This window comes from Antechinus flavipes, chromosome 3 (genome assembly GCF_016432865.1).
Source record: "Antechinus flavipes isolate AdamAnt ecotype Samford, QLD, Australia chromosome 3, AdamAnt_v2, whole genome shotgun sequence".
Taxonomy (NCBI): domain Eukaryota; kingdom Metazoa; phylum Chordata; class Mammalia; order Dasyuromorphia; family Dasyuridae; genus Antechinus; species Antechinus flavipes.
Genome location: NC_067400.1, coordinates 414,451,400 through 414,475,452, shown reverse-complemented (window position 1 = coordinate 414,475,452; position 24,053 = coordinate 414,451,400). Strand labels below are relative to the sequence as shown.

The window sequence follows — 24,053 nt, the reverse complement described above, 5'->3', positions numbered from 1 at the left end:
TGACAACTTCTAGGTCATCTACCTGAACCTATGTTAGTTTGCACCCTAATTTAAATACCCTTAAGCACTACATGTTTTGAAGTATTCTATTGTTTAATAATAACATTATGAAATAATAGCATCATACTTATGTTTGTCACTGATTTGATTCCATATAATAAACATAAATTTTATCCAGAATATTCAAAAAAGGATGAAAAAGTCATCACTAATTTCCTAGGATCAGAGAAGCTATGTTTATATAATAGAAATTCTTGGAGGGCCCAGGAACTCTGCAGAGAAATTAACTGCATTTAAATATCTAACTGGGAGAATTCTTTTGCTTCTGAAACAGTTCAAAATAAATCATGGAAGTCAGTTTCAGTCTTGATGATTTCTGTCTCTTTGCTGCATTTAGAAGTAGGGTGTTTCAGAGATAATAACAAAGGAAACTTTTATACAAAGCAATTATAGCTCAACTCAAAGAATAGTAGTAATTAGTTCAGTTATTGAATCAATACTGAACTTTATCACTGTGAACATAAATGGATAAATGTCAAGTAAGGATTTCATAGGATCCTAGATCTAGAAAGGACTTCAGAGACCAAACAAGTACATACTATATTCCAGGAATTGTGCTAAGCTCTGGAAATAAAAAGAAAGACAAAAGAGTTTCTACCTCAGAGGAGCTCACAATCTAATGAGAGAGAACAAGTAAACACATATGTATAAGCAAGCTATATATAGGAAAAATGGGGAAGGGGGAGTGGGAAGAGGAAAAGTACTAGAATTAAGAGAAATTGGAGTCAAGTGGAGAGACAAGGTACACACAAATACACACACATCCACACATACACACACACACACACACACACACACACACATATACATATATATGTTGTAAAACAAGGTAGCATAAACAAATTGCCAAATGAATATCGTTAAAGGAAGATGTCATTTCTGTAGGAGTTCTCTGAAGCCTAAGATAAATGAAAAATACTTGATAGAGAAGGCAGAAGTTATGATAGCTAATTTTTTTAATGATTAAAGATGAGAAGGCAAAAATGTTCCAGATATATTTGAGATAGAATCAGTTTGGTTGGGAGCAAATTAATAAGAAGATGCTCATTAGCATTAAACAAGATTATTGCCAAAATGTGTTTAGCCGTTATTTTTGTGTAATGAAGGTCTGTCTGGTACATATCCAGACCACCTGAGTTGGCAACTCTCCACATGGAAATAGTAGGAAGCTTCTTCTGGAAGAATCTTGAAAACCTGTGAAGGGAGCAGCTTAGAGAATGGAGCATATATAATGACTGATTGTGATTGTCCAATCCACATGATAACAGGGAAGCTCTTTGGCTTTTGAGGAACTCAGAAAGGCCTTTCAGCTTTGGTGCCTTCCTTTCTGGCTCTTTTTTGCCTCACTGTCTTCAGCTTTGCTTTAATTTTGTATTGTTTTGAAGGAAAGAATCATGAAGATGTCCTCCTCTGAGGTCACATGGATTCCCAAGAAATGAAGGATTTCTTTTCTTTTTTTTTTTCAAGTGCAGGAAGTGGAGTCTATGGCCTTTAGAGCTTCAGAAACTAGGAGAGTAAGCTTCAGGAAACCAGTCTGGATTTCCAGAAAGTGCAACATCAATCCCTTAAGGAGCAAAGAATGAACTTTGGAAGTGACCTGTAGGTTTATAACCCACCTGAAACACTTATCCAAAGAGTTATTGCTATATCTTTGAAATAAATATTCCTTTATGCCCAAAAAGTTATCAAACTGTGCATACCCTTTGATCCAGTAGTGTTACTTCTGGGCTTATACCCCAAAGAGATACTAAAGAAGGGAAAGGGACCTGTATGTGCCAAAATGTTTGTGGCAGCCCTGTTTGTAGTGGCTAGAAGCTGGAAAATGAATGGATGCCCATCAATTGGAGAATGGCTGGGTAAATTGTGGTATATGAATGTTATGGAATATTATTGTTCTGTAAGAAATGACCAGCAGGATGAAGACAGAGAAGCTTGGAGAAACTTACATGAACTGATGCTGAGTGAAATGAGCAGAACCAGGAGATCATTATACACTTCAACAATGATACTGTATGAGGATGTATTCTGATGGAAGTGGATTTCTTTGACAAAGAGACCTAACTCAGTTTCAACTGATAAATGATGGACAGAAGCAGCTACACCCAAAGAAAGAACACTGGGAAAGGAATGTGAACTATTTGCATTTTTGTTTTTCTTCCCGGGTTATTTTTACCTTCTGAATCCAATTCTCCCTGTGCAACAAGAGAACTGTTTGGTTCTGCAAACATATATTGTATCTAGGATATACTGCAACATATCTAACATATATAGGACTGCTTGCCATCTAGGGGAGGGGGTGGAGGGAGGGAGGGGAAAAATCGAAACAGAAGCGAGTGCAAGGGATAATGTTGTAAAAAAAATTATTCTGGCATGGGTTCTGTCAATAAAAAGTTATTATAAAATAAAATAAAAAAAAGAAATAAATATTCCTTTGTAAAAGTCCATCAGTGTTAAATGATTAAGTGGAACTGAGGTGCTGGTTACTGTTTCCCCTGAAAATTATGAGAATAGAACTTGTGATGCTCAAGTTGATGCAAATAAAAAAAGATACTCAGAGACTATCTAGAACTCTGAGGAGTAGTACAATGGCTAGACCTTGAGAGAATGGGGCCAGAGCATTCATATTACATTAGATATTATACCATGTAGTTTTATTTCTTAGTCTATCTATAGCATATCACTCCAGTCAGCTGTTTACAATTTTTAAAAATTAATCTAGGCACAAGTTTAATAGCGTATTTATCATAATCCAACTTTGATAGTGTTATCAATCAATCATTGGACATTTATAGTGCCTACCATCTGCAAGGTGCTGGGCGAGGCACTGGAGGTGATATAAAGAAATATAAGACATGTTTTGTACCCTTAAAGAAAGTTATTTTAATGTGATGGGAAATATTGCATATGGAATCAGAAGACCTGAGTTGGAGTATTGGCTTGATCTTAGATAAAATCATTTAATCTCTGGGAATTTCAGTTTTCTTGTACATACAAGGAAGGAATACTCATACATATATACTACTCAGTCTACTACTATTACTACTATGCTACAATATAGTTACATTGTTTTTATGGCTAACTTAGGACTCTACAAAATTGTTTCTATGGAAAATTTGTTCTGAGTTTCAAACAAAAATCTTATAAATAATCTTTAGGGTAGCATAGGGTAGCTTGAAATCAGGACACATATAACCAACCAGATATCCGTAATATAGATAGGAACTTGGGGGAGAAAGGATGACTATACCTTATCCTAGATTTAGCTGACAATTGTTGCTCTTGCCTTCCTTCTCCTTAATTAGGAGAGATCTGTGATGCTGCAGAAAACTGAGGGGACTCAGCCCAGATAAGATGGCAAGTTGTTGAAAAGACAACGCTGAAATGATTTTTAAGAGTTGCCAACAGACAATCAGGAAATAACAGAAACTAAAGGGGAATTCTTTATTCTAAGTTATAGAGCCTTGGGAAAGAGGCATGATATTTGTGGTGAACAGGAAGAAATATGCAATGACATGCATATTATCTGGAACAAAGTAGAGTAAGCAAATGTATTAACTTATAACTTTTTACATGTAAATGTAAATTTACAATGTAAAAAGAACATTTTATTAGCAATATGTCCTTTTTCTACTCCACTTTTTAACATGATTTAGCATTGAGTTTATAAGATTTTAACACATTATTTCATGTTCTTCATAACGCCATACTTATCACCTTACAAATATATATTTGATGGTTTATTTTTCCAAGTATAGTCTTGATTTTGGTCCATCAGTATTCAATGGGACTTAAATCAAGTGATTTTACAAGCCATAGAAAAAGATTTTTTTTAATCTCTTAGATAAATTTCTTAATGTGTGGCATGATGCTTATTTTTGTTATAGTGGTCTACTTCCATTTGGGAATTTCTATTCTTCCCAAACACTTCTGTTTCTCAGTATATCAATACATTTATCAAAGTTCATTATTCTCTCACTGGGGTTAAGACTTCCAGGCCCACTAGAAATAAAAAATATTTGAAGGATGGGGTTGAGTAGGGTAGATGTTTAACAGTCTGATGAAAATGCCAAGATCTTATGGAGTTTAGATTCCTCATATCTGGACTATCATTTCTGAGACTGATTAATTCATTGTCTACTATGTACAAGGCACTCTGCAGGTAGTAGAGATAAAGAAGCAAAAAAAGACATAGTTCTTATTCTCAAAGGGATTACATTTTATTTTGCACTGAGAGTGGATATTTAACATTCCAATAGATAAATAAATCAAGGTGATTTGAGGAGAATGTATTGATTGTGCACTAATCCCACAAGAAATCAGTTATATTACCTATATGGAAATGATTTAGAACATATATATAACACAAATGTAAGAAGAGGATGAAATTCTTTACTATGAATTAAATACCCCCTAAAATAGTACTTCTTTTGCTTATTAATAAAATCCTCTGTATCATTAACAAAATTCTCAAATTTTGAGCATTATTATCACGAGTACAAATGGACACTTGGGAGAAAAAGACCTACTGGTCCAGGTTTATATAATATACTTTAGCTGCTCATTAGAACAGGGGCACTAAGAAGGAAATACAAATAGTAATGTCCATTTTTATTGTAAAAGAGCTCAACTATTAGCATTTATTTTCAAAATATAGGACATTGCACATAATATAGCTCACAGAATAAACTAAGAGCAACTATTGGACAGGTAATACTAGTTCATCTTTTAATTTTGTATTTTTAGATCTGTTGTACTGCATTTTAATGCAGCTTGTGCTTTCCTTGAACAATACATTCTCTTTCCCACCACAAGACCTGGCAGCAGTGCTAAGCTTAAAATGTTTTCCATTATGCCACTTCTTTCCTGAATGCCTTATGTTCGATAATTAAAATCAACATAAGAGTATTAAAGAAAGTTTCAAGAATATATTTGTAATTTATCACAGGAAAATTAAAAAGCTATCAAATTATCTTTGAAATATCATTATATTACATAATGTATTATATTATACAACAATATCATATTATATCCTTTTAATGGATAGTATCTAGTATTATGAGGGGCAGTATTGTATGGTGGACAGAGACAACCTTTTAAATCAGGAAGACCAGAATAGATTGAAATACCATTTCTGATACATAAGGACTGTGTGATGATAGGTAAGTCACTTAAACTCTGACTACACTCAGACAACTCTCTAAGACACTAAGTTGCAGAAAAATTGCTGATTACATTGTAGAAGATGTTTTTCACATATACACATTCCCTATACCAATTAAATCTTAGGTCTAGACTAAACAATAAATGAAGAAATCCTATCTCATTTCAAGAACACAGGATTTTGTTGTAAGTTTATTTGTATTTTTAAAATATTTTATTTTGGTTACATAGGGTACAATCACAAATCCTCTGAAAATATAAAAAAGAAGAACTTTTTGTTATTTAATTTCTGTTTCAATTGTTTCATCTATAAAATGAGAATGATGCTTGTCTTGTTTTTACTTCATTGGATTATTGTGAGGATAAGATGCAATAATGTAAAGAAAAATACTCTAAAAGCTGTAAAGTTTCACACAATTGTAAGAATTCATGATATGTCTCTCTCCCTCCTCATAGTCCTCTCCATTTAAGCTCAGGGAATTTTATGTGCAGGAGCTGAATTCCTTCATCACTGATAAGTCTATTGAAAGATTCTTTATATTAGTTTGTGCTACTTCAACTTTTGATAAGTGGAGGTGGAAAACTAGACCTGAGTTTTTTTTAAAATAAAATTTTACTATTACGAATTTAACAATTTCTTTGCACATCTTAATAATTAATTTATGGCAAAATATGCTAATAGGATTACTAATCCAACTTTAAAGAGAAGTTAATGCTCTTCTTTAAAATTTTATATTCTTTTACTGAAAACAAAGCTAAATAAGAATTCCTACCCATATTTGTTAGGTGAATCACTAGTTTCACCTAGCTTTAGTCTTTTGAAAATTATCTAAGAAGGAAAAATAGGAACATTATTCAAAAGATTTTGTTGTTTGTTTGTTTAGAAAAGAAGGATATGATCTGCTATTGGTACCTTTTATTCCCACCATTCCTTGACTAGATTCAGAGAAGTAGAATAATCAGGGCCATATGGATTCACTTTGTTTCCCTGGCTGACAGTTCTCTTGCTTCCCACAGAGGGAAATTTAGGCTGGAAAGAATATTTAATGTGGGAGGTCTTTATTACTAAAAATTAAATAAAATAAAATGCAGATGTCCAGAGAATGCCTACAAACAAGCTGTCTCTGTAATAAATAGCCAACCAGAATAAATATATTTGTGCATCTGTATAAGACTGGCTGGCAGATTTAAAACTGAAGATCTGTTTAAGATCACCATAATTAAGAAAAACACAAGAAAACAAACCACTGAAATTTTTAAGAGTGAAGTTCTAAAACAGAAGTATAGAAAGGTACAAATATGATAAACAAAGACAATCATAAAATTGCATTTCAAGTAAAGTACTAATGTAACAAATATATAACAATTCATCTGGCATTAATAAGTTTATGGTTATGGTAAGAAAATCTGTTGCCAACTAATGCTACCCATTTTCTGTGCAAAATTATTTTTACACACAAGCATTTTCATGCCTTCAGTTTAGATTTTGTATTGTTATATTCATTGTCTGGCAAAACACAACTATCATGATAAATATTTAGAACCTTATTAAATAAAATATAGGATAGGATCATATGATCATAAGGTTTAAAATATTAAAAGTATTTTAGATAGCCTATATTGCAGCTGCAAGACATTTTCTGTAAGCCTGAAGATCATTTTGAAGAATTATATTTTATCTTTTAAAATGCCTATAAAAGATAATCTTTGCAGAAGATGCCAAGGGTTTGTTAATTATATTGTGGTCAATTAAGGTTATTTTGGTCAGTATAAATCATAGGTTTGGAATTATAAGGGACCTTAGAGATCATTTAGTCCAGTGGTGTCAAACTCAAATATATTGACTTGGAAAACCACAAGTTAACTTTATCTATATTGTTGAATTTTTATTTATTTTGTTGAACATTTCTTGATTATATTTTAATCTGTTTCTGGCTGCACTCAGGAGTTTTTTAGGCTATATGGGGCCTCTGAATACTCTAGCTTCTTCATTTTAGAGATGAAAATACTGGAGCTTGAGGTTAAGTAACCTTGCCCAAAGTCATACCAACGATAAGCCACAATACCCAGAAAGTAACCCTTATTCTCTGACTTTAAACCCATGATTTTTTTTTAAATTTCGCTACACTGCCCTCCAACAGATTTAATATCTCACTGTTGTGAGCATTTCCTTTATCCGTGCAAATTAAAACTGATCCCCAGCTTTTCATCTCCTTTGGCCTGCTGGTACATTTTGTGGTGCTTACTACATGCTTCAAAATTTAAAGTTTCATCTCTCCTAAATCTGTTCCTCTTCTGAACATCCCTATTTCTGTTTCACCTGCATCCTTCTAATCACTCAAATGAATAATGTGAGAGTAATGTTCAGGCCTTCAGTCTTCCTCACCATCTATATCCAACTAACTGGTTAGTTTTTTCTATTTTACCTTCTATTGTCATAGAATCTTCTGCATTTGTACCACTCATTATACTCACGTGGAATTGAAATGGTTCATCACCTCCCACATGGACTATTATAATATTGTCCTAATTGACCTCTTTGTCTTTAGGTTTTCTCCCTCTCCTATCCATGAATTCAATACAACTCAACAAACATTTGTTAAGAACCTACTATGTGCAAGGAATTATTCTAAGTGCTGAGGATACAAAGACCACTACGAAAGTACTTAGCCTCAAGGATCTTATATTCTATTGAGCTTTGAAGGATACAAAATAAGTATAAATATAAAATAATGTCACATATGATAGTGTGTTAACATAGAAGAAGGTGGGGAAGTTGGCTCAGCAAAATCTTTGTGTAAGAGGTATACCTGAAAGAATAGATCTGAGGTGTCATTGCCTTGTTCAAGAATATTTAGTGGTTTTCCATTGCTTTCAGGATAAAACATAAACTCCTCTAGTAAACATTTCAAGTGCCTCACCATCTGGCTCCAGCATTCCTTTTCAGATAGCTCACAGCACTTCTCTTTACAAATTCAAAGTTCCAGCCAAATAGGCTTCTCTGTTGACCTCTGAAGTAGGCCTTCCCTGTGTAGTCTCTTGGGGATCTTTCATTGTGAAGCTCAGGTGCCACTTTCTCTATAGGAATCCTTCTGTGATTTCCCCATGTTATCAGCTCATTCTGTTTACATGTTGAATCGCCTGAGAAAAGGAAGGAAGGAAAGAAGGAAAGAAGGAAGGAAGGAAAGAAGAAAGGAAGCAAGCAAGGAAGGAAGGAAGGATAAAGAAAGGAAAGAAGGAAGGAGGAAGAAAAGAAAGAAGAAGGAGGAAGAAAAGAAAGAAGAAAGGAAGCAAGCAAGGAAGGAAGAAGGAAAGAAGGAAAGAAGGAAGAAAGGAATAAGCATTTATTATGTGTTTACTATGTATTGGTGTTGGGGAAACAAATACAAACAAAAAAGGAACACAGTCCCTGCTCTCAAAGAGCTTCCATTTTAATGGATAAAGAGGGAAGATGAATTTACCTGGTGGCAGGGGGCATGATTTTGAAGTCCCAAAGGGAAGAAACAGAGCTAAGAAAAATATGAAAACTGGCTAGCCGGGTCTCCTACACAAAATGGAGTATTGTGGAGAAACTCAATAATGGGAGAAAGAGAGGTGGATCTTGCAGGAGGATGCTCCGCGGTGAGTTGGCCTAAGGGGCAGTAGGATGATCTACAGAGAGTAGGCTCTAGGTGAAAAGGAAGCTAGATCATTTCGTTAGTACAGACATGATCTGGGGATTTAGAAGGTCAAGAAGAGGCTCAGAAGGGGAAATATAACAGCATGTACATCCTTGAGATAAGGACTGTTATTTGCTTTTTTGACTCTGTAACCCTAGTACCTGGCAGGCATTTAAAAGTTTGTTGACTGGATTTGAATTTTGCCCAATATTACTTTAAAATAAAGGACTAGAAAGCCATGAATATTCTAAGGTTTGATTCTTAATATAGTTTGGAAAAATGTACAGAAGATTTACAAATAGTTTCTCTCTCTCGCTCTTTCTCTCTCCACTTCTCTGTCCCCCCCCCCCCCCCCCCCGTCTCCCTCCCCCTTCTCTCTTTCATTTACTGTGTATCATATTACTAAATTCCTCTCTTCTCAGAGGGAGTCTCAGAGACTGGCACATTTTATTGTGCATAATTAGCATTCATTGTATCATTGTTGAATTGAATTCTTGGCTCCTAATGATTGGTGAGAGAGCCTTTTAACTACATTTGGGATACCACTAATAATAGTTGTTCAATTATTTTTGTTGTGTCAGACTCTTTATATCCCTCTTTAGAGTTGTCTCTGCAAAAAAGACTGGAGTGGCTTGCAGTTTTCTTTTCTAGCTCATTTCTCAGATAAGGAAACCGAGGCACACAGGGTTTAGTCATTTGCCCAGTGTCACACAATTGGTGAGTATCTGAGGTCAATTTTGAACTCAAGTCAGGCCCAACACTCTATCCACTATGCCACCTAGCTCTCCCTTAATAGATAAATATTGTATGTATGACTCCACTGAATTTCTTTTCTGATGTCTCATTATGACATGGAGCTAATTCTGGATTCTGAAGTTATGCAAGTGGAATATAAACACTAACTTGTCAGACCACCCTGGAAAGACATTGCTGATAAGCCCAGTGATAACCTGTGTAGCTGCTGCATAAAGATCAGCCTAGTTTGTAGGGGCTAATCACCTGAAATTTAACCAAAGAATGGTGGATTTTTCTTTTTGGGACAACAGTTGCTTTTGAAACTTTCTTCTAAGTAAAACCTAGAAGGTCATGATCTGAACCAGTGAAGGGAGCAACCAAACAGATGAAATAATGGATCCTTAGAAGATTGAACAAGTATGGAAACCATATTATTTACAGGAATTGTAATCTCATCTGTATATAATGTGGCTGGCTGTATTATTTCATTCCTTTAATGCTTTCCCATTTCCAAAAGTGGGCTTAACCCCAAAATGGGTGAACTTTACTTTATATATTCTTATTTTGCACTAGAAATGACAATCATGAAATATAAAAATATAAATGGTATATATTTCTATTTAATAACAATAGATCAACCCTCTATTTGTGGACTCTCATTTCCTGTATTAAGATGATGGATCTCTTTTGTATAAGAAAAATATATAAAGCCAAAAAAGTTAATTATTAAATAGTTATTATGGCAAACATCTGGCACACCTTTTCTTTAGTTCTTAAAAAGGAGAAGAAATAATAAGATAACACTGGGCAAAGCAAGTTTACTTTCTGTACAAGTAAAGCCAGAACTAATAAATGCTTCACATCAATAATACATAATCTGTCATTGAATGGCAAAAAAAATCCAATAAGCCTGAAAGTTTGCTAATCAGTTTAGTCTAACTTCTTCATTTCACAGTTCACATAATTAGTCAAAAATAGTAACAGATTTGAACCAACATTTTCAGATCAAAAAGTCAATACTCTTTTTTTTACTATACTACTGTGGCCATATTGCAGTTTATAAAATAATAAAAAAGTACTGCCTCTGAATACTTGGGCAAATTAACTTAACCTTTCTTTATGTTAATATTTTTAGCTGTAAAATGAAAGAATAGATAATCTGCAACTTCCTTTTGAATTTTAAATTTCATGTACCCATCTTTCCTTCTACTTTTCCTTTTCCTTCCTAACTTCCTTCAGTGAATTCTTATTAGACCAAAATCACTTGGCCACTTCAAAATTCAACAAGCTTTTTAAATTAGCTACTTGCCAAAGTAGCATAATTTATAGGCCCAGAGAAATTTTGTGCTTTTTTTTTTTTTTTTGTCAAATTTTCTGTAAGTTCTGTGAAGGCAAGAAGCAAATATACTTTATCTAAATACATTTAAGTGTTGTTGCTCTTCTTTTTATTTTCAAAGAGGACCAATGACATTATAATGTATGGGTGATGTCTTGATTTGCTCTTGAATTAGATTTAAGTGAGGCAGAGGTGTATAAAGTTAGCCTTGCTTTCAATTCCAGTCATCTAAGTCCAGTGATAAGACAAAAGTTAAGATGACCAATTATGGCCTTAGATACACTAGCTGACTTTAGTGTCCTCTATGTCTGATTAAACTTTCCAGCTTGCCAATGCCTGCTTCAGCAGCCTTCCTGTGTCCCCTTAGAACAAATTGTTCTGATCAGTCCATTCTGACAGGGGAAATCTTCTCTTGTTTGGGGTAGGTATCTCCCTAACTCACTGATGGCTTTGGGGCCTAGGGGTTACCCTCGTTCTGGTTTAGCCAGTTTTACCCATTTGCTGAGACAACTTTACTCAAATGTGGCTTCTGTGTGTGCTGTTTATCTTTCTTTTTTGAAGAAAACCAATGACATCTAGGGTGATGTCTTGATTTTCTTGTCAATTGGATTTAAGTGAGTTAGAGATTTGTAAAGTCAACAGTCTCATTCTCTCTTCTAGTGACAAGATAAAGCTGGATATGTATTTTGAGAGATTCATCTACTGTTCCCATTCTCAAACCAATTTCATTAAGAGTAACGTTTTACTACACTTTCATTTAATTGTTAAGAATAATTGATCTTTTTTTTCCCAATATAATATAATTAAACCCCTATGTTATGAAAAAAGAAAAAAAAAGTGAGAGTTGGGTGACAGGTAGACAAAAAAAGGTGGAGGAGAGCAACCCTGTAAAAAGCTTCACGAGCCATCTGAAAGAGAATACATTAGTCTTAGTACATCAAAATGCTAGTGCTCCCTGGGTGCCTCCTATATCCATTGTGAAATGAATGAATCTCTTTGAGAGACTTTACTTTTCCAGCTCTGAAATTATGATTTTATCTAAGTAGTTCAAGAAACATCAAGTAGTTATCAACAGGAGCAAGACAAAGAATTTGTTGTTTTGAAGTTAATACAATTGGGTAAGAAGGTTTACTAGGGAGAACCAATGGAGACCTAATCTCTCCTGTGAGAAGTGTGAATTTAAGATGAGTAATTGTCCCATTTCTCAAATTTACCTAATGAGAAAAGGGAGATAGAGATTTTCTCATATTTAATTAGAAGTACTAAAACAAACTCCTCCCCTCTTTGGGGGAGGGGAAGAGGCAGTAAGTATTCCTTATTTGTAAATGGTCTCTTTAGGTCAGAAAAATTTCTTTTCCAAATTCAACACAGTGTTATTGGCTCAGACTCTTCTAATTCTATTAGATTCATCAAGTGTTTCCTACTTCCATGTTCCCAAATCTTACTTTTTATTCAATATCTTGACCATGTTATCCTTCTATTAGGAGGTGGGAAGCTTCGTTCCTTATAGTCCTATGGAGTTATGGTCCATCAATGCATTGATCAAAATTCTCAAGTCTTTAAAGCCACTTTTCTCAAGGGACTTAAGAAGGACAATTGTTTATGTTTTTTACCTGAAAATGTAAATCATGTGTTTAAGGCTGACATCAGTAATTGGGTAGCTCAAAATGAAGATTAGGCAGAGCTGAGTATGATTTGATTCTAAAAAGCAAAACTGTCTAGGAAAAGATAAAAATAGTAATTATGCTATAAGAATCAAGTGCAGAGGAAGAACTGATACAGAGGCATTAGAGTGGGGAAGATGGGCTAGTATTCTGAAAATCTACTCATATTGGGAATGAGATAGAGTACAATACATATGTGTATATACCATGAACGGTATATCACCCTCCAAAACCTAAAAAGAAATAAGGGGAAAGGAATAGGATAAGATGGGATATAGAAAGTTATGTAGATTTATGGCAGTGGGACAAGGTGTGTAGATTACTTGGAATAGGGTTAAAAAGGGAAGGAAAAGGCGGCATAGGATAAAGTGGGGCCACAAGAGTATTCAGATTAAAGGAAATGGAATAAGGTCTGTAGATTAATGGAAATGGGATAAAGAGCGAGAGAAAAGATAGCGAGAATAAGGGAGGGCTCCACAGGTAGGAGATAATGAAGTAATAGCAAGGCAAAGTTAAGAAGTAAATTAAAGTAGAAGTGTTAGCAGGTACAGGAAATAAAAGATGTATACAAACAATATAATAAGGATCATGAGTAGGGTTAATTAAGAAAAAAAAAGTTAGGCCTAGTAATCACTGATTTCAGATAAAGTCAAACTTAAAGATTCCAAGAAAGGATATATGTCATCCGTATTAATATTGCTTTAGATACATGTCTACACATGTGTAAATATGTATGTACATGTATTTCATGCAGGCATATGTATGTATATATATATAATTATATGTACTTGGATAGACATGAGTTATGAATACATATGCATACACGTATCTACATATACACATACACACAACACACACATATACATGTATTACATACATAAATTTATCTGTGCTTAACTATAGCCTGATTAAGGGAGATGTCAGGGGAAGGAGGAGGAGTGGGGGACAGGATGAAAGGGGGCAAAAAGAATAAAGTAAAAATTACAATCATGTTAGACATATTTTCCATATTAATCATGTTGTGAAAGAAGCAGACCAAAAGATAAACAAGCTATCAAGAAAAATATAGTATGATTGGTCTTCATTCAGAGTTCATCATTTCTTTCTCTGAATGTAGTTCTTTGTAATTGATCTGGATCATTGTATTGCTGAGAAGAGCTAAGTCATTCATAATTGATCATCACACAATGTTGCAGTTATTTTGTATAATATTCTCCTGGTTCTGCTCATTTCCTTGTCCATCACTTCATGCAAATCTTTCCAGGTTTTTCTGAAATCTGCCTGCTCATGATTTATTACACAATATTATTCCATTACATTCACATATCACAGCTTGATCAACCATTCTCCAATCAATGGGTTTCTCCTTAATTTCCAAATTTTCCCCAATACATAAAAAGTTACTATAAATACTTTTGTAAGTGTAACTCCTTTTCTCTTTTTTTATGATTTCTTTGGGATATAGACTTAATAGTGGTGTTATTGGATCAAAGGGTATGCAGAGTAAATTTAAGTCCTTTTCTTTTTTTTATGATTTCTTTGGAATACAGACCTAGTAGGGGCATTATTGCATCAAAGGGTATGCAGAGTTTGGTTGCCTTCTAGCATAGTTCCAGATTGCTCTCTGCAGAGGACTACCAACAACATATTAGTGTCCCAGTTTTTCCAGATTCTCTTCAACATTTGTTATTATCTTTTCCTGTCATCGTAGTCAATCTGAGAGGTAGTGTCATGGTATCTCATAGTTGCTTTAATTTACATATCTCTGATCAAGGGATTTAGAGCATTTTTTTTTTATTTGACTAGAAATGGTTTTAATTTCTTCATCTGAAAATTGTAAATGTAAGTTAAACAACTCTACCAACAACCCGTTAAGTTTTTCCCACATCCTCTCCAACATTTATCCGTTTCCTTTTTTGTTAGCCATTGTGATAGGCATAAGATACCTCAGAGTTTTTTTTTTTTTTTATATCTTGCATTTCTTTAATCAAAGTGATTTAGAGGATTTCTTCATGTAACTTTAGATAGCTTTGATTTCTTCATCTAAAAACTGCCTATTCATATTCTTTGACCATTTATCAATTGGGGAATGGCTTGTATTCTTATTTTACCCATATTTGAGAAATGAGGTCTTTTATCAGAGACACTAGTTGTAAAGATTGTTTCCCAGCTTTGTGCTTTTAATTTTGGTTTTGTTGGTTTTGTGCTAAACATTTTTAATATAATCAAAACATTCTATTTTGCATTTCATAATGGTGTTTCTTATTTGGTCATAAACTTTTCCCTTTTCTATAGATTGAATAAGTGTACTATTCTTTATTCTCCGAATTTGCTTATAATATCATCCTTTATGTCTATCTTGATCCTATTTTGATGTGTGGTGTAAAGTGGTGGGACTTTCCCTGGTTTTTCTAAAATATTGTTTTCCAGCTTTCCCAGTAGTTTTTGTCATATAGTGAGGATTATCAAACATCAATTTACTATGATCAGCCATTGAAGTTTATTGAGTGTGTATGGGTGCATGTGACATGGTCAGAACTGGACTTTGGGAGATTTCATATTGAATGGAGGATACAAGGGAGGGACTTGAAGCTAGGAGAGCAATCAGAGTGGAAGGGTTGGGGGTGGTGGAAAAGAAATATCATTTATGTAGAGCCAATTCTATGTCGGACATTGTGCTAAACATTTTACAAATATCTCATTTTATCCTCACAACAACCCTTCCATAAAGGGATTATTAACTACCCTCCGTTTTACAAGCGAGGAGACTTGAGACAGACTCGGGTAAAGTGGATTGCTCAGAGTGACATAACTAGTAAAGGTCTGAGGTCTATATTTGAATTTAGATCTTCCTGACTTCAGATCCAGAGCTCTAGCCATTGTGACTCCTCTTGCAATAGTCTGGGCTTGAGGTAAGGAGACTTATATTAGGGTTAGGTATGTGGTCAGTGGAAAGAAGAGGATGTACAGGAGATATGTTCTAATGTCATGTCAACCATCATTCATTGCGCGCCGATTATTTGTCAGGCACTGTCTTAAAATATCGGGGATACCAAGGATGCAAAGAACAGCAACAAAACCAGTCTTAAGGAGCTCAAATCTAACGGGGGCGTGCCTGAAAAGGATGAGGGGAGCGGGCACTGAACGCCAAGCACAGGAATTCGCTCTTAACTTCTAGGAGGGCAGAAGAGGGTCCTAGAGGTTATGCGAGTGCACGCTCTCCTTTTACAGATGGGGAAACTGAGAAGTAGAAAGGATTGGCGGCGGCTCGGGAGGAGGAGGGGCCGGCGCGGCGCGGCGGGGCGGGAAGCCGTCCCCGGCTGCCCGGCAGCGTGGTTGTCACTGCGCAGGAAGTTCCTGTTGAGGCTCCGGCTGTAACCTTGTGCGACTTCCCGGCCGCAGCGGAGCGTAGGGAAGGAGAGAGCGTCCCGGAAGCGCCGTGCTCAGCTCCCCGCGAGCACCGCCGTTTCAACCCCGGGAGCAGGCGCGGGCTGCGGCCCAGAAGCGCAGGTAGCAGAGGCGGCGAGGCTAGGCCTACGTGGCCGCACCGTCAACATGTCCCTGGTGGCCGAAGCCTTAGTGTCCCAGGTCGCAGGTAGCTTGTGTGCTCTTCCGCGCCGGGGCCGCGGCTGGGGTGAGGGGCCGGGGCGGTTTCTGGCACCCTGCGGGCCCCCGCGGGTGACGCGAGGAGCCGCTGCCTGGCTAGGGCGGGGGAGGGAGGAGAACTTGGAAGGTCCGGCCTCCTCCGCGGGCCAAGGGGGTTGAATTTCTGAGGGATTGTGGGGATCATTATACCCCGGCCACGTTAGATGAGACTGGCCGATTGGGCTGTGAAGGGTGGGCATCTCGACTACGTCACTGTGCCTGCTGCCCTTTGACCCCAATTTGGAATATTCACTTGCCTAGGTGGCTGGCGGGCGGGGCAGAATTAAGTTTGAAGTGTTACTCTTATCCTGGCTCTGGTGGTGGGACTATACATGGGGGAGGGGGGGGTTCTTAGCACGAACTGTTCATATCGTGATATTGCAGTAGAAGAGCAGTAGCATGGACCCTGGAAGCAGATTTAGTCATCCGATGTCATCCAGCTCCCCTTGCTCCAAAGTGGAAACAGATGAGGAAATTGCATTCAGGAGAGGTTGGCCATTGGTCCAGGATACGTAAGGCAGGATTAGAATTCGGGGCTCAGACTCCAAAACCTTAAGTTTTCAAATATGTCTTTTTACGGAACCCTCAGTATCCAGTAACTGTTGACAAATTAAGTAACCCTTTGTAGATATTGATGATCAGAATCTAAAACAGGAAATGTAAACGAAGAAACTATGAAAATGTCAAATGCTTAAAAATTAAGTAGGGAATGGGGAAAATCTGGGAAAAATCTAAGTGAATTTCTTAAGGGCAGAGGAAATTTAATATAATTTTTTTAAGGCTTTTCTATATCTAACACTCCACCCGATGTTTTTGCACTTAGTTCAAGCCATGTAAATATCTGGAATTGGTCTGAATGAACACTTAGAAGTAAGGAGAATTTTGGAGAGATTGTTAGTAAGTTAGCAAGAAAAAAAAAGTGCTTTGACTCCATAAATGGGTATTAATTTTTTTATTTTTTTAATGTTCTTTTCTTGAGCTCCAAACTGCTCTTTAGTCTAGCCCCTCTTCCATCCCTTGAAGGCAAGCAATATGATACCAGTTGTATATATGAAGACATCCAAAATGTATTTCCATATTAGTTATGCTGCAGAAAAATAGCAAGAAAAGTGAAAGAAAATATGCTTTAATGACCCTCACAATTAAATCCGTTCTCTCTAACTGTGGTTAGCATTTTTCATCATGAGGTTTTTGGAATTGTCAAGGATCATTGTATTGATCAGAGCAGCTAAAGATTTCACAGTTGATCATTGTTAAAATATTGCTGTTATTTTGTACAATTTTTGTCTGGTTCTGCTCAATTCATGTTGCATCAATTCATAAAAATCTTCAAAGGGATATTCATTTTATAATCAGATTAAGTTCAAAGTCCCATGTAGCTTTTTTACTCCTTTCTATGCCTGTGATCAGTGTTACCTTAATTTTGGCTTTTAAGTTTTTTGTTTTAGATTTTGTATCAATAAGAAATAACAGTTATGTAATTTTTCAATAAAGCAAGGATTCATAAGCATTTTTTCCTTTATACAAACATCAAATTACAGTTTTTTGTTTTTTTTTTTTTAATTCTGGAAGTCACCAGTTCCTGTGTATTTAGTGACATCTAGGTGGAATTTAACAAGCTATTAGACTTTCTATTCAGTTCTTAGTATTTTATTTATTAAAAGTTCAAATGCTAAATTGGACCTTCATGATGCTTTAGTTGAAGCAAAAATTTGCAGTTCAGAATTTTTGAGTCATGAGGAATGGTAGAAATAATCTAGTTTATAGATTTTATAGTCCCTTCAAGTAACTTGTCTAAGTAACTTCAGGAACTTCCTTCAGTAACTTGTCTAACGTTAAACAGCAAAGCGTCAGTGCCTGGATAAGAATTTGCTGTCCAGATTTCTAGTTTGGTGCTCTTTCTATAATTTTTTACTGCTTTTTACCAGAGATACCCATTTGGCCACTAAATCACTGATTTAGTTATTTTGACCTGATTTCCACTCAATAATAGTAATGCTTTCTTTGGCATTCAAAGCTTTTTATAACCTAGTCATTGCCTCCATTTCTAATCTTATTCTTTATATCCTCACTTGCACTCAGATGCATTATGGCCAGTTTTTTATATATTTCCATGTTGTCTCCCTGGTTAGATTGAGTTTTTTGAGGGCAGGGATTGTCTTTGCCACCTGTTATCTTAGGCATATTGCCTAATACATAGTAGACACTTAATAAATATTTGTTGATTGCTATATAGATTTAAGACATGCACTCAAGACAGGAATTCTTAACCTAAAGTCCACAGTAAGGGGTTTGTGGAATTTTTTTTTTTTGGGGGGGTGGGGGGTTAGTGATAGTTATGGACTTGATTAGGAAGAGAGTTTAACTCTTTCAATATAATTGGTTTTTTTTGGTAATCTCATGACTGTATGTATTATTTTTTCCCAGAGAAAGCAGAAGGGGACAATCATTTATTAAATTCCTATTTGCCAGGCAATGTCTCATTTGAGAAGGGGTGCAAAAGCTTTATCAGATTACTTAAGGGTTTCATGACACAGAATCTAGAACCTCTGAGAGTTTATGGTGACTGGGTGAACTCTTAATTTGTAGTTCCTTTAAATAATGAAGAGTCAAAATCAATTTAGCTTTCTTGTGTCTGGAAGGGCTACTATATTTGAATTTCACTTGAAACTAGGTGGGATGGAGGGGAGAAGGATGAGGTTCTATATTTTCCTAATGTGTTCCCTGTTTTCCTGGGCAAAAAATTCAAGTAGCTCTGGAATTTCTTTTAGTTGGTGAGATCCTACTCTTTGTTGATAACATGTGCTGATTGCAACAAGTCCTTCTCTTTGAGATCTGTGAGCTAATAATCACATAGAATAAATCAAATAGATAAAGAATGGTAATTTCTCAGAATTATATGTTGTTGAATGGCAGTTCTCTGAGTTGTTTCATCAGTTTGTTCACTTTAAGACTATTTTGTAGATAATAAGCTGAGCCTAGGATGGCAGTGAGAGACATAGAACATTGTGGATTGCATTTGGCTAATTGTTCAGTTCTTTTCATGGGTGACATGGATTCTAACTACTGCTTAATGTCTGTGTAATCTTTATTAAGTGTTTTAGTTTCCTCATTTGTAAATTGACAAAGTTGGATTATCCCTTCCAGAATTTGACTACAATTGCATTTTTAGACATATATATATATTATTACTCTTCAATATATATTATATCTTCTTACTACAAAACCAATCAAAAGTAAGTTAACTTTTGGTTCCTTGCAAACAATTCTCCATTTTTCTCTATGTGACTTGGTATAAGCTCTTTCCCCGTGCCTGGCATATACTTTCTTTTTAACCTTTGCCTCTTAGAATCTTTAGTTTGCTTCAAATATCAACTTAGAGCTTGTTCAGACATTGCAGATGCTAGGATCAGTCAAGGCATCCCAGATCGCTACTAGTCATCTTGACTTTTGTTCTGCAGTTGGACTTTGATGACTCAGGAAGAGAGAGGAAGGCACCAACTTTGTTACAACAATGTGCCTCCCTTAAAAAGTCAATTTACTTACAAGTCAAGATATTATTCCATGATGTCAATGGTCCTGTTTGAAATGAAGGACAAACACTAACAAATTTGTGCTGGAGGATTCATTGGAGAGCATTGACAAATTAATAATGACTCTGGATGAATTGCCCTCTGTACATAAGGAGGTAAGACATATACCTAAACATCATAGATCTAATGAAATAGAATGATAGAATTTTAGAGGTGGCAAACCCTAGAGATAGATTTTAGATTTTCAACATCTAGCCATACTTTCTTTAATTTACAGATGTCTTAGGATAGCAAAGTTCAGATTTGCAGCTTTTTATTTTAAGAAATTAATTGATTTTTTGTAATAATCTGTAACATGATGTATAAGTCAGTAAAACTGCCTGCTATATTTAAAATATTGTGAGAGAGGTATGGGATATTAAAAGATGGTGAAACAGATTCTGCTGATTTTTGTCTTTATATGAAAGCTTACTTTTTGCTTGTCCAAAACAGGTTTCTAAGGAAGGAATTGAAAAATTTTTTTAATGGTTACTTGACTTAAGTGGCAAAAGTCAGTAAACATTTATTAAACGCCTACTATGTGCCCAGTATTTTGCTGAGCACCGAGGAGACAAAAAACCAAAAGATAACCTCTGCTCTCAAGAAGTTCATAGTCACTTCTTTTAATTTTGTTTTATTGTTTCTTGGTATCTCATGGGGTCATTAGTTTGTACTTGTGCAGTTCTAATTTTTAAGGAATTATTTTCTTTAGTGAGTTTATGTATTTCTTTTTCCATTTGGCCAATTTATTTTTTCTTTTTTTGCCTAGGTAATTGGGGTTAAGTGACTTGCCCAGGATCACACAGCTAGGAAGTATTAAGTGTATGAGGTCAGATTTGAACTCAGGTCCTCCTGATTTCAGGGCTGGTACTCTATCCACTGTGCTACCTACCGCCTCCCCCTCTCCCTCGCGCCCTCCTTCCTCCCCCCCCCCCCCCCCGTTTTGTTTTTAAGGTATTATTTTCTTTAATATTTCTCTGTCTCTTTTACCAAACTATTGTTGTTTCATAAATTTCTTCTCTTGTTTTTATTTCTTTACCCAATTTTTCCTCTTTGACTCTTGTTTGAATTTGAAAATCATTTTTGAGCTCTTCTTGGAATTTCTGTTGGACTTGTATCCAGTTCACATTTTTCTTTGAGGCCTGTAATTGTTTTGACATAATTTTCTTCTGAATTTGTGCCTTGATTTTATATAGCACTTATTATGTGATGGACACTGTGGTAAGTGTTTTTACAATTATTTGATTCTTACAACAGCCATGGGAAAGTAGATATTATTACTTCCCTTTTATAGATGAGATTAAATGGCAAACTGGGGTTAAGTGACTTCCCTAGGGTCACATAGCTGGAAAGTGTTTGAGGTTATATTTGAACCCTCACAGGTATCTGATTACAAGTCCAGTGCTCTCTACTGCATCGCCTAACAGCCCTTCTAGATTGTTCCTTAAGACTATCACCTTCTTGTCTCATTTGGTGTCCTCCTGACATTTTATTACTTTAATCTGGTTTTGCCCTAGTCGTGAATTTGACAAGATTTGAACACTGTTCTTGGTTAATTTGGATGTTTTGTTTATAACACAGTAACTGAAATTATGTGAATGAAGTTCATAATGTAGAATTCTAGGTTACTTATTTTAAGTAAAAATGTGTACTTTGGTAAATCATACATATATATTGTTCCACCTTTGCCACTCACTCAACTCACTCAAGGTACCATTTCCCTCATGTCATAGGTCTCTGAGAATGAAGGCCAAACAACAATCTTTGCCACTAGTTTTTGGTCATCAGCAAGAGCCAACAACCCTCTTATCTAGAGTTTATTTCCTTCCTTCCTAATTTGTTTCTTCAGTTTGTATATAACTTCTGTCTGACATTGCCAGTCTTGAAAACTACCCTGGTAAATAGGAGTATGCAGAATTTAGGTTTCCATTAAGCCTTAGGATCACTTTTTACTCATTTTGGCAAGTAGGTGCAGGAGAATAAGTAATTAAGCCTTTTGGATTCTTAGACTAGTTTGAGTTTCAGATCTTTTTCTTTTAAAAAATGTCTAAATTTAATCATCAAAAGTAAAAATAATCAAATTTCACAGAACTGAGAACCATTGTACTTCTTTAAATTCTAAATAGTTAAGTAGCAAAAGAAAAACTCTATATTTGCTTCTCTATGTCCTTTTAATCTCTTAAGCTTTTGGGTGGGTTGACTGGGTGCTGTATTTTTAGATAGAGGCTGCTTGATGGTACAGTGGATAGAGTGCTGGGCTTAGAACCAGAAACTTGATTTCAAACTCTACCTTAGATTCTAGCTATGTGACCCTGGGCAAGTCACTTAACTTGTCTTAATCCACATGGCAAATCATTCTGGGATCTTTGCCAAGAAAACCTCATGGGCAGTATGATCTGCAGGTCACAAAGAGTCTTGATATAACTGAACAGCAGTAAATTTTACATACATATAGTCAATTGCATTGTTTTTTAAAAATTTGTTTTATCAGTTATATTTGCTATTTCTTATGGTATAATAATTTTTGGATTATATCAGTATACATCACAAGTTCTTTAGCCATTACTTAGCTCTTATGGAGTTAGTCTATATTGTAGACTCTCAGATCTCCTTATCTAACACTGATCTCACAGCTACCTTCCAGGCTCACGTTTTCAGCTGCTTATTAGGCATCTTGAGCTGGATGTCCTGTAGACATCTTAAATTCGGTATGTTCAAAATTAAACTCATTCTTTCTCTCTAAATACTCCTCATTCTTACTCTTGAGAGCACCACCATTTTCTCAACCCCTGTTCCCCCCTTCATCCTTAACTCCTTACTCTCCTCACTCCAATCTGCTGCCAAGGCTTGTCTATTTCACCTATGCAACTCTCAGATATAGTTCCATTTTCCCCTTGAGGCAACCACCACCCTTATACAGGCACTTGTCATCTCATTCCTGGACTGTTTTGTCTCCATTAAATTATGAGCTCCTTGAGGGCAGGGATTATATTTTGTCTCTTTTTTTGGATTCCTAATGTTTAGCCCAGTATCTGGCATATAGTAGACACGTTAGTAATTGCTTATTGGCTGACTGACCTTGCACTACTAAATTAGGTTATAACATTATACAATATTATCTACCATATATTGTCATGCCATAATAATAATAAATTCCTAGCAACGGGGTCATCCGAATCAAAAGGTATGAACAGTTACAAAGTTGTTCATTTGTAACTCTTATACTCTTATACTATATTTCCATTTTACTTTCCAAAATTACAATGCCATTTCATGTTGTCAGTCACATAATTGATGTAATTGTGTCTTCACGGAACTATTCCTTCATCACTATTTAATTTCATAATTTAAAGCTATTATTTGTAAATTTAATGGAAATAAGTTGACATCCAGCTTGTTTTTATTTTAATTTCTTTTATTAGAGAATTTGAATAATATTCAAGTGTACATTGATAATTTGTATTTCTTTGAGAAATGTCTGCCCATACATTTTGACTATTTATCCATGGAACCATTCGCTTTTTTTCCTGACACCCCTGAATTATATTTCTTGTTATTTCACAATGACTTGCTGCATTTTGATCATAATTTAATATTGTTATGCCTTCTTCATTTTAATAATTTGGGTAACAAGTTACAGCCTTACAAAATAACATTATGTATGTTAGAGCTTGAGAGGAGACCTTAGAGATCATTTGGTTCAATCTTGTTTTAAGATGAAAATACAGGCTAAGAGAAATAATCTAACCAAAGGATACATAAATAGGTTAATGTCAGAACTGCAATTAGAACCTCCAGAACTCTTAATGCCTAGTCCAGCACTTTTTCTATTATATACACTGTTGTTTCCCTTGAGAGATTGGAAATAGATGGTATGGGAGTTTTCCTCTATTCCTTTCCCCTCCCTCCATCAATATTTAAGTGCCTACTGTGTGACAGGTACTGTGCTATTCACTGAAGTTATTCCTTCTTGAAAGAAACTTTTGTTTTTAATGAAAATTAACCATCTCTTTGTTTTCTTTTTTGTGAAAACAGATTAAAAGTTAGTTGGATAGACCTGATGGAAAATGACATCCACAAATAGAGAGAGAACCATGGAGTAAGAATGTAGATCAAAGTATAGTATTTTCACTGTTTCCCTGTATTCTTTATGATACCTTGAATGTGTAGATGATTAACATTACATTTCTGGATTTTTGTACTAGCTTTTGTCATATGATCT

The 24,053-nt window shown here is 35.4% G+C and overlaps 1 protein-coding gene across 2 annotated transcripts in view; it reads left to right on the top strand.

The window, feature by feature from the left end:
* The first annotated feature begins 15,950 nt into the window (after positions 1 to 15,950).
* MTX2 (metaxin 2) overlaps positions 15,951 to 24,053 on the top strand; it is an 89,134-nt gene continuing 81,031 nt past the window's right edge. The window contains exon 1 of one of the 2 annotated variants that reach the window (XM_051986165.1): positions 15,951 to 16,209. In XM_051986165.1, the coding sequence (XP_051842125.1) occupies positions 16,170 to 16,209 (40 nt within the window). In that variant the 5' untranslated portion in view covers positions 15,951 to 16,169. Of the gene's footprint in view, positions 16,210 to 16,643; positions 16,750 to 24,053 lie in introns of those variants that run through there. The other variant, XM_051986164.1, reaches the window with a different exon arrangement.